Raw genomic sequence first — 11,616 nt, forward strand, 5'->3', positions numbered from 1 at the left:
TTATAAGCTTCATCTATTTGGTTACATCAACGAGATATTCCCTGGAATTTGATGGTGTAGGGACATCATGCACCGAAAATCTGAAGCTCGCAAACTAATATTTGTATTGAAAATAAACTATATACTTACAGGTCAAGCTTATAGATAACAAGCAAATGAAAGAAAAACGGTTCTGGGAAGATGAGCATCATAGAACAAGAAGTAACCAAGCCAAGTTCATTAGAGGAGATTAAAACACCTCCAAGCTTGACAAGATGGCAAACCAGAAGCTACCAAGCTATATTAATAACAAAATGGCGAAAAACTCAGCAAACTTAAAACCTTAAATCCACCGGTTGCAAAGGACCAAAAATCATTAACAGGCCAACGTAAGTCAAAAGCAAAAGCTGACAAAACAAGAAACATCAGCGAGTAGCTATCATCATCTGGACGACAAAAACCAAAACCAAAATATAAAACTTTCATAGCTAAAAGAAGTTTATTAAACCAATTGTCATTAAAGATCAACAATTACACATCAATCAATGCAACAGTCACATTCATCCAAAACATAGATTAATCTGACGGACAGCATCAGCCGATGACAATCAAATTCACGTCATCATTCAACAGAAACAATCACACAACAAAATACGATAACAAAAGCCTAAAGAAATGAAATTTCTGACATGTTCGTGTGGAGAACTCGGAAGGAGAGAAGAAAATCAATGCGGGCCAGGTTGAAAATGACGACAAAGAACGTAACCAATGTAGTAATTGCCAAAGATACAAAGATTAGAACGAAGAAAAACAAACGCTAATAAAATATACAGACAATAGTGCACATTGTTTTTACTTCGTTAATGACGAAGAAATCAAAAGAAATACTTGCCCACCTGACAAAAAAGACGGTTACTGATTTACCGAAAGTTGAAATTACCAATCCAATAAAAAAAAATGGTGAAAATTTACATTAATAAAGAATCCAAGTACTTCAAAAACCCTCTTGCATATTTCTAAAATTAGTCAAGATTTACCCTAATCTTGACTAACTGCCCAAATAGAAGATGGTTAGTTAAGCAGTGATGAAATAAAGTACTAGGAATGAGTTGGGATGGTTTGACAGTTGAAACTTAACCTGACTGAAAGAATCACTTTTACCAAAATGTCCTTGGTCATTCTGGTCTTTAGCTTGTTTGAGAGAGTTATTTTTTTAAGAAAAAATTATATGTACATAAGATAAGTATAAATTTATGTATAAAAATAATATGTTTTTATGTGATAGAATCATTTTAAATTAAAGATAAAATAATATCATAATATATTATCGTTTATACACAATTCTATACTAATTATTTATACACACTCAAAGGACTTAATTTTTAACAAATGACAAAATTGAGAAGACGCTGGAAAAGGATAACAAAAGAGGAGGGAGAGAGAACAGACCAGTGACGATACCTGAAAAAGGGAAAAGAGAAAAGAAAAAATCCTAAGAGAAAAAGTACAAAATTTTAAAATTTAATTCTAAGAAAAATTATTAGTTTTTTAAATCTAGCAAAACAATAAATAATGTTAATTAGTGTTGTTAATTTTAATCATCTACAAATAGGTGTTTGAATTTTTAATAGTTAAAAATTACCAATTTGGAAACGCAATGAACTTTGGGTGGGAATAAACCTTTTGGCCTTTTTATGATCTGTACAAGGTAATCTAATTATTAGATCATCGCAGTATTTAAAGATTATCAAAATAATAATGGTTTTGTTATCATTTTAACTTTATTTGTTAATTTTTTTAAAACAAAAATATCTTACTTTTAATTAATATAATAAATGATATTAAAAATATTTTTAAATAATTATACCAAATGATTTTCAATACATTTAAGTAAAATAATATTATAATATTATTCTATTATAGCTAATCAAATACAATAATTACCTATATCTATCAATTTTAATAATTTATTACCAAATATCTTTAAAGTAATTATGTATTTATTATTTTTAGTGATAAAGCATTATTTCTAACAATCTCCTAAATATAATAAATTATTAAGTATAAATTATTAATATGTTTAATAAAATTTAACAAAAATATATTTGTATAAATAATTATTATATTTATTGAGAAGTAATAAAAAATATTGATACATTATTTTACTTAAATGTTATTAAATTAATTATTATAAAATATATTTCATATTATTTATTATATTAATTAAAAATAAATATATTTTTATTTTAAAAAATTAATAAATAAAAATATAAGGGCATATTTAAACACCTAAAGTTGATATATTAATAAGCTTACTTTTTATATTACTTGATATATCACTTTTAATAATAGAAAATTATCAAAAATTTTTATTATAGACAAATCAAACAAAGTAATCCTATATTAACAGAGTAATCTGTACACACCGAAAACCAAAACACTCCCTTATGTATATACTAATCAATTAAAAAAGATAAAATTTTATGCACAAATAATAATATATCACCATATGATTAAATATTATTTTATTTTTAACTTTTAATTATCTAATTATATAATGATATATCATTATTTATATATAAAATTATATACATAACAATACTCTTCCAAAAAAAAAAAAAGGGGCAAAACAGTAAATGTGAAAAACGTAGCAAATTATGACATAAATACCCTTGTGTTTCTCGCAACAACAATAAGCTCTGGATTTCCCTTCTCAACCCTCACCACCACTCTCCCTCTTCTGCCCCTGTAATTTCCTTTCCCAATCCAACCCTTCCCACAACTCTTCACTGCCCTTCTCTTCTCTTGCTATTTACCAGATCAATTTACCCGCCAATTTTCCTTCTCTCCATTTTTTCAAATTTCCCCCAATTCCCTCAAACCCTAACTCTTTACTCCGACCCCGACTCCCGCTTCTTCCTTGCCGTGTTGTGTCGCGTTCTTGTTTCTTTCTTCGTGTGTAGCAATACCCACTTCCTTTTTTTGCTGGTTCCTTTTGTTTTAAGAGGGTGTGGTTTCGGAGACCGGTAGGTTTTCATGTGCGTTGTGAAGTTCAGGTAAGATTTGATGTTCATTGTTGGGAACTTTTGTTTTTTGGGTTTTTGTTATTTTGTCATGTTTTAAATTCTTTTTTCAGTTTCTTGGGTTTTATGGATGTTTTCAATAAATGGGTGTGAACTGAGTTCTGTTGAGATTTGTTTATTTTGCTTTAATGTGTCTTTTTGGATGATCGTTGTTAATTATGTTACTGTGTTTGCTGCTCTTGATTATTGCTTTAGATTGATGTTTATAGCATCACGTTTTCTATAATTTGGTGATTGTGGCTATAGTTGCGGAAATAAATATATTTTATGAACAATTTGTATACGATTGTCAAATTGAAAGATTAGCATCTAGTGGACTGTTGGATTTGGTATGTTTTCTGCATAAAACTGCTGAGTTACTTGCAATTCTCACTGGTATTGTATAACAAATTCTGAAATTTCACGGTTTATTATTTGTCATAGAGCTTGCGAATTCAATGTGGAACAGTGCATGGAGGTTTTAAATTTTGGTTGCCCAGTTTCTTTTGTCGATGTCATGTATGGAAAATTTGGTAATGTTTGGATGCCTTTTTCTTTTGTTATGGGAAATGTTTGGGGTCATTTTGGAATGAGACTTGTTTTTGTTTTGAGTATTTGTGTGGATTTGAAATAAATGAAACAACTTTTGATTTAACAGTAGCATCTGTTAAACAACTTTCAGGCATTTATCGACACAATCAAAAGAGCAGTGTCTTTGATCATCTGAATACCAATTTGTAGTTCTTTTTGACGGCTGATATTGTGTTGATGATATTTCGTGATTGACTTCTTTAATGGCAAACCACGATTTGATTCTTGGGCAACGACGCAATTTAGGTATGGGGCAGAACCAACAGCTGGTACTCGGTCATAATCATAACTTGGGTCTGGGCCAGAACCATGAGATGGAAATGGGACAAACTCATGAGCATCATTTGGGTTTAGGACAGCAAAACCATGAATTGGGTTTAGGACATCCTCATGATCAAGACTTGGGTTTAGGACAGAACCATGACCAACAAGAGGAAGATGGTCAGGATTACAGACATGAGAATGATTTAGCTATGGAACGGAAACCTGATCATGGTGACCATGAATTGGCTCTGACTGAACAAGGTCATGAGTTAGCTTTGGCCGAGCATAATGAACTGGCTGTTTCAGAAAGCCAAGATCTTGATGAGAATCTAGAATTAGCAGTGGACCAGCACCATGAAATGGCTATTGAAGCTGTTGATGATTTGAGTGTCCATCATTCCCATCTTGTAGTTAGCAGTCCTGTTATACAGGCTCGTACTATTGCTCAAAATCCAACTTATGAGTTGACGGTTGGGCAAGAGTTCCCAGATGTTAAGAGCTGCCGCAGGGCATTGAGAGATACAGCTATTGCCCTTCACTTTGAAATGCAGACCATAAAGTCTGACAAGACTCGTTTTACTGCCAAATGTGCATCTGAGGGATGCCCATGGCGCATACATGCTGCAAAGCTCCCAGGTGTTCCGACGTTCACAATCCGGACCATTCATGAGAGCCATACATGTGGAGGAATTTCTCATCTTGGCCATCAGCAAGCCTCAGTTCAGTGGGTTGCAAATTCTGTTGAGCAACAGCTTAGGGAAAATCCTAGTTATAAGCCTAAGGAGATATTGGAGGAGATTCATCGGGTTCATGGTATTACCTTATCATACAAGCAAGCCTGGCGAGGCAAGGAGCGGATCATGGCTGCCATGCGTGGGTCTTTTGAAGAAGGGTATCGTTTGCTTCCTCAATACTGTGAGCAGGTAAAACGAACAAATCCAGGGAGTATTGCATCGGTTTACGGAAATCCAGCTGATAACTGCTTTCAGCGTCTCTTTATATCATTCCAGGCATCAATTTATGGTTTTCTGAATGCCTGTCGACCCCTCCTTGGACTTGATAGGACATTTTTGAAAAGCAAATACCTGGGTACTTTGCTTCTTGCTACTGGTTTTGACGGAGATGGCGCTCTGTTTCCTTTGGCATTTGGTGTTGTTGATGAGGAGAATGATGATAATTGGATGTGGTTTCTGTCTGAACTTCATAATCTGCTTGAGATTAATACAGAAAACATGCCAAGACTTACGATTTTATCAGACAGGCAGAAGGGCGTTGTAGATGGAGTGGAAGCAAACTTTCCAACTGCTTTTCATGGGTTTTGCATGCGGCACTTGAGTGAAAGCTTTCGCAAGGAGTTCAATAACACAATGCTTGTCAACCTTTTGTGGGAAGCTGCTCATGCTTTGACTGTGATTGAATTTGAAGCAAAAATTTTGGAGATTGAGGAGATATCTCAGGATGCTGCTTATTGGATACGGCGAATTCCCCCCCGTTTGTGGGCCACAGCTTATTTTGAGGGGACAAGGTTTGGTCATTTGACAGCTAACATAGTTGAATCATTAAATACTTGGATTTTAGAAGCCTCTGGGCTTCCTATCATTCAGATGATGGAGTGCATTAGGAGGCAGCTCATGACTTGGTTCAATGAACGTCGAGAGGCCAGCATGCAGTGGACATCAATTCTTGTGCCTTCTGCTGAGAGGCGTGTTGCGGAAGCCCTAGAACATGCACGCACTTATCAGGTACTTCGTGCTAATGAAGCTGAATTTGAAGTTATATCTCATGAAGGAACAAACATTGTGGACATTCGAAACCGCTGCTGCCTTTGTCGGGGCTGGCAGTTGTATGGCTTACCCTGTGCTCATGCTGTGGCTGCTCTTCTCTCTTGTAGACAGAATGTCCATAGGTTTACTGAGAGTTGTTTCACTGTAGCAACCTATAGAAAGACATATTCGCAGACCATTCATCCAATTCCAGATAAAAGTCTTTGGAAAGAATCGTCAGAGGGAGACCCAAATGCACACACAGCTGTTGAGCTTATTATCAACCCACCAAAATCACTTAGGCCTCCTGGTCGACCACGAAAGAAGCGAGTTCGGGCAGAAGATAGGGGACGTGTTAAGAGAGTTGTGCATTGTAGTCGTTGCAACCAGACAGGCCATTTTAGAACAACGTGTGCAGCACCAATCTAGTTTACTGTTGAAAATTGGTTCACTACTGTGAAATTTGGGTTTGTCCCATCTGTGAAAAGGATTCTTCTTTTTATCATTATTCATGTAGTTCTTGGTAGCCACTAGGATTAAAGTAAATGCTTAATTTTATGTGACTAGGCATTATTGTGAATTTAACTCATTATCAGTCATCTTATTAGTGTTCCCTTCAATAAGGCATTCATTGCTGTAGTGTTGAATATCTAGAATTTAATTTCTGATATTTTGTAAGTCTTCAGTGTTCATAGCTGCTAGAGAATTAAGTTGTATCTACTTATGCCCAGCTATTCATCTAAATGCTGCTGTATAATGAGGACTCTGCTTATGGGAAGCCAGGAAGGATGAATGAACTGAAACGAGAAGTTTTAAACCACATCATTATCTTTTTTTAACAATGGTTCGTGTTATTAGAACATATTTGTGTTGTGTCACTTCACTTTTTGAATCTCAGACTTTCTGTAATATCTCTAGTCCAATAATTTGGTTTATTGGTAAGGTATTGTTTACTCTGGGCATTGTCCATAAGAGACATTCAATAAAAATGGGATTACAAAACTCAAAAATAAAATCATGATAAATTATGTATTTAAAGTTAATAATATCTTAACAGTGAATCAGGTTATTGAAGTAAGGATATTATATATGATATCAAAGTTGCTCTACGTGTTTTCTTAAGCGGTAATGGGATAAATCTCAACGAAAAGTCTTGTAAGTGTGGGTATAAATGATACCCTTAGAAAAATTTTATATTAGCAAAACATAAGAGAGATATTGAATTTGTTTATGCATCTCATATTGTTTAGGTTAAGGATGAGAAAATTTAATTGGTTAAATACTCTCTAAGTTTCTTAAACTATTAAGATACATTTTAGATTATAAAACTCAAAAATAAAACTTATATCTAAAATAAATAATATTCTAATAATGAACTCGTGTGTGTGTGTATATATATATATATATATATATGTTGACCAATTCTTCCAGACGTGCTACATGTTAGTGCTTGTTACTTAGCAAATGCAATTTTTCAGGTCTAGACAATAAATTCGAACTAATTAGAATATTTATTATGCAGAAATTTACAGCCACGATTTGGATATTGATTATCGAGGTTATTTCAGTCAGTTTTGTTCTTAATGTTATAATTAACCAAACTTTTCAGCTTATGAGAAATTGATATTATAATAAAAGGTCTCTCTTATTGCCTGCCTAATAAAGTTTTTTCTTTTCATTTATATTTATTAAATAAATAAATTAATAATATACTAATTAAATTAGTAATTACTATATCAAATAAATTAAAATTTTATAAATATAATAAATATTCACTTCATTAGTTTTGTTAACCTCTCGTTCTCTTAATAACACAATTTTGCTCATACAGCGACACAATTTGTTCCACCAGGCTCTTATTTACACGCAATTCATAGCTAACCGGGGATTAATAAATAAGATATCACACAATTAATTATTATTTTATTTTACATTTTAAAACTAAGTTTTTCCAGTTTATATAAAATTATGTTATACTTAATTAATTCTCTTGATAGTTCAGTGATGTCTAGAGATGATAATTTCAACTCAAATTTATAGATTTTAACCCTAACAGGGAAGGAGACAATGATAAAAAAAATTTCTACAATTAGAAACAAATCGAGAATAGAGATACATGTATTTTGTTCTTATTTTTCCTCTATCTTTTTATGTTAATATATTTACTTAAAATACTAACATATTTTTATAGTTTTAAATTATTTATGTTTTTTAAATTTATTCATAATAAAATAGTTAATATATAATATTTATGACATTTGAAATAGCAAAATAGTTTTAATTGTACTTAATTTTGTTATTTAATAAATTTATATTGTGTTTAAAGAGTATGAAAAATGAATTTTTTTTTCACAGGGTACGAGGAGAGGAGGACAAGAAGAGGTTGAGGAAGAAATTTTTTTTCGTAAAAAGAAAATAGAGAATCTTTGTCATCCTCGTAACGGGGACAGAGCGGGGATGAAGATTGATATCTCTTACGGAGACAAGGACAATAATTGAGATTCCCTCCCTACTCGTCACAATTGCCATCCCTAGTGATGTCCTTGAATACATACCAATCTTCTATTTTCTTTTGTAGGCCAAAGGACTTATTCCGACCCAGGTTTGATGCATTCTTAAACTCTCACCCTCGATATTTTAAAATCTAAATATCTATCTATTATCTAACTTTTGTTACATTTAGTTATTAGTTGTAAAAGCAAAAACATCATTTCATCAGTAATATTTAAAAAAATATAATTTTGTTATATTTTCTTCCCCACGTTTTAAAATTTTACAATTGTACCCCTAGCTTAAATTTTGAAAAATTCATTTTTTTCTCTTAGAGTTTTATTTTTTCTCCTTCATCTCATGAATCGACCGAATTTAGGGAGAAAGAGCATCGACTTTATGGTTACACAAAGAGAGCATTGACAGAGAGAGAGATTGTTGATAGAGAAGATGGTTTTGATCGGATTTTTATGTCGAAGAAGGGAAGAAAGAAAAAATAAAACTCTAAGGAGGAAATGTGACTTTTTAAAACTTAGAATGTGATGAAATTGTTAGTTTTTAAAACTTGAGAGAAAAATAGGATAATATTATATTTTCAAATATTACTAATAAAATAGTACTTTTGCCTTGACAACTAACAATTAAATATAATAAAAATTGGATGACAGATAAGTATTTGAGTTTTTAAAATATTGAGAGTAAAAGTTTGGGAATGCATCAATCTTTGGGTGGGAATAAGTCCTTCAATGCCATTACATGATTAAATTTATATTCTTTTAATATATATGTTTTCTGAGTAATTTTAATAGTGATTGACCATGGTCAGATATATCACGATCTTCAATATAGAGTAAGATTACTCTAAAGGGTTGTTTGATTAATAATAATGAATACTCATTTGCTTTTTATTTATTAGAATATTTTGTTCTATTTATAACTAATAAAAAATTATGATAATATTTTATTATTAATAATAACGTGAAAAATAATATTCTAATTTAATTATCAACTCTATTTTAAATCTTAAAAGGTTATAGAGAGATTTTTAATTTTTTATAATTCTATCTTTTCTTATTAATTTTTTATGCAAAAATACTATTATTTTTAATAAATATTACAAATAATATGAATAATATTTTAAAATAATTATAATTAAAGAAATTTAATAAAAATAATATATTTATATTATTTTATTATATCAAACTAAATATAATATTTATTAAAAAATTTATATTCAATAAGCTTTTAAATAAACAATTTTTATTTTTTGTAATTTCCTAAACCAAATGCGAACTTAAAACCGCCGGTTAGTGCGGTTACAGCCACGGTTGCTGGTTAGTGCAGCTAAAACAAACGCGATATTTTGACCGCCGGTAGTGCAGCTACGGCCACAGTAGCTAATGTAATTCCCTTTGCTCTTTGCTCAGATGACTTTGTGCCTGTCTTACAGAATGATGCAAAGTCCTCACAGTTGTTAAAAACAAAATTGTAGTCACCGAAGCTCCTTATTCCTTCTAAAAACTCGGTGGCAGTCTTCACAACTTCATCAGGAGCCTTGCAGTCCCACGAATTATAACAAATAATATCCATTGAGTTGCCGTCGCGAAAGCAAGACAAGCATGTTTTGACGATCCCACCGTGTGTGCTTGGGGTGTGTCCACATTTTTGGCATTGGATAGAAGAGTTACCTTGCTTTACGAGTGGTAGCAAATGAATCACCATGTCGTCTCCCACATATATTCCTGTTATGGTCAACAGAGTTTTCAACAAAAGGGAAGATCAATACCTGCACCGGCACATGTGTGTGGGTGCATGTGTCTGTGTTTACATATATATATATATATATATATATATATATGAGATAGCTAGATTGGTCATGGACGAAGCTGATTATGGCTGTGGAAAGGAAGGAGATTAAGAAAGTGGATTGATACATTGAAGGCTTCTTTTCCCATTGGTCTATATTGATATCTCACGAGTAGAAAAGATAATTAAAAAATAATAATAAAAAAGAAAAAAAATAATAGGATTATAATTAAGATTTAAACAAATTGCTTAAATGTCTTTTATAATTAAAGTTGACAAATTGATATCTCACGAGTCGAAGAGATAATTAAAAAAAATAAAAAATAAGATAATTATAATTAAGATTTGAAAATAGATTAAAAAATAATATGATTTAATGAATAAATACAAGAATAACAGTTTAGATTATATGAAGTCCGAGGTACTAACCTACTAAATCAGTAGTTCCACAAAAAATAATATGATTACAATAATTCCACTTAAAAATTTGCAAATTTCTCTAAAGAATTTATGTTAGCTGCTAGAAGTTAGTGAAAAATCGAGTTGAAATATTCCAGAGTGAGTTTGAGTACTTAAGCACTCGTAAAATATTAAATTTGATTAATATAATCTCTTATATAAAAAATTTAGATTGATTAATTTGGAACAATTAATGAGGTATTATAACAAAACAACTCTGAATTATCTAATACAATAATTGTGATTTCAGTCACTATGCTTCAAGATTTACTTATCCTATAAAATCGGAGAGAGTTTTTTGGATTATTAAAAAAAAATGGTTAAAATTTGAAGAAAACTTTTTCTCGTTTTGGAAAATGAATTATTTGAGTTTTATCGACATAACATAAACAATTGTGATTTATAATATAATAAAATAATATTAAATTATATAATAATATATATAAATATGTATTAATTTATATATTTAAAATCAATACATATAATATTATCGGTTGTGGCAAGTAAATATAAAATAAAATGCGAAAATAAATGTTCAGTGGAAATGCTAATAAAACTGACCGTGATGCTGGTAGACAAACACGTATCTGTCAGTGGTGATGTGATCACCCGGTTGGAGTCGGCGTTCAATTCTCCGTTGTTGGCTTGAGGATTGTCCCATCTCAATCGATTTCCAATTTGTATTTATATTATCTGCTCTGCTTTCTGATTAAAGTCCGTTACAAATTTATAGGCAAATGGAGAGAAGAAACAGACACTATTAGAGATTGGAATATAAACTGGGAAGAATAAAAATTCATAATAAAGGAATTATTCCTTGGTTGTAACTTCACACTGTTGAGGAATTTATAAATTCTAATTATTAATGACTCCTTTGTAAGATGCTTGTGAGATATATGTCATATGCGTGCATAAGCATCTCATATTATCTAAGGATGCAAAATCATAGTGGATTGTACGTCTGAAATGGATCATAATGTTATACTTTCTATATATAAAACAAGTGTACGTGTGTGTGCGTGCGTATCTTACATTTTTTGGAGATGCTAAGATAATAATAGTTAAATAGTTTAGAAGCTTTTAAACTATCAAAATATGTTTTCGGTTACAAAACTATTATAAATTATACATCTAAAATTGATTATAATATTATATTTTCCATATTGTTAGAGACAAAATCTCAAATTTAATAAAAACAATAT

The 11,616-nt window shown here is 31.1% G+C and overlaps 2 protein-coding genes across 2 annotated transcripts; one reads left to right on the forward strand and one right to left on the reverse strand.

Annotated features, from left to right (window-relative positions):
* Positions 1 to 2,670: 2,670 nt before the first annotated feature.
* LOC123221303 lies at positions 2,671 to 6,479 on the forward strand. The gene is made up of 2 exons (XM_044644109.1): positions 2,671 to 3,035; positions 3,724 to 6,479. Exon 2 carries the CDS (start codon positions 3,836 to 3,838, stop codon positions 6,086 to 6,088), a length of 2,253 nt encoding a protein of 750 aa, XP_044500044.1. The 5' UTR covers positions 2,671 to 3,035; positions 3,724 to 3,835; the 3' UTR covers positions 6,089 to 6,479.
* Positions 6,480 to 9,438: 2,959 nt separating this feature from the next.
* On the reverse strand, positions 9,439 to 11,105 carry LOC123219934 (protein LEAD-SENSITIVE 1-like). The gene is made up of 2 exons (XM_044641907.1): positions 10,976 to 11,105; positions 9,439 to 9,891 (listed from the first exon to the last, which is right to left on the reverse strand). The coding sequence occupies exons 1-2, from the start codon at positions 11,073 to 11,075 to the stop codon at positions 9,494 to 9,496; spliced, it is 498 nt and encodes a 165-aa protein (XP_044497842.1). The 5' UTR covers positions 11,076 to 11,105; the 3' UTR covers positions 9,439 to 9,493.
* Positions 11,106 to 11,616: the final 511 nt, after the last annotated feature.

The sequence above is a fragment of the Mangifera indica genome, chromosome 7 (assembly GCF_011075055.1).
Source record: "Mangifera indica cultivar Alphonso chromosome 7, CATAS_Mindica_2.1, whole genome shotgun sequence".
In the NCBI taxonomy this organism is placed as follows: domain Eukaryota; kingdom Viridiplantae; phylum Streptophyta; class Magnoliopsida; order Sapindales; family Anacardiaceae; genus Mangifera; species Mangifera indica.

Coding starts and splice junctions, on each gene's coding strand:
- LOC123221303 (XM_044644109.1), top strand. CDS start 3,836: ATGGCAAACCACGATTTGATTCTTGGGCAACGACGCAATTTAGGTATG.
- LOC123219934 (XM_044641907.1), bottom strand. CDS start 11,075: ATGGGACAATCCTCAAGCCAACAACGGAGAATTGAACGCCGACTCCAA. Junction 9,892..10,975: donor GTTTGTCTACCAGCATCACG/GTCAGTTTTATT, acceptor TGACCATAACAG/GAATATATGTGGGAGACGAC.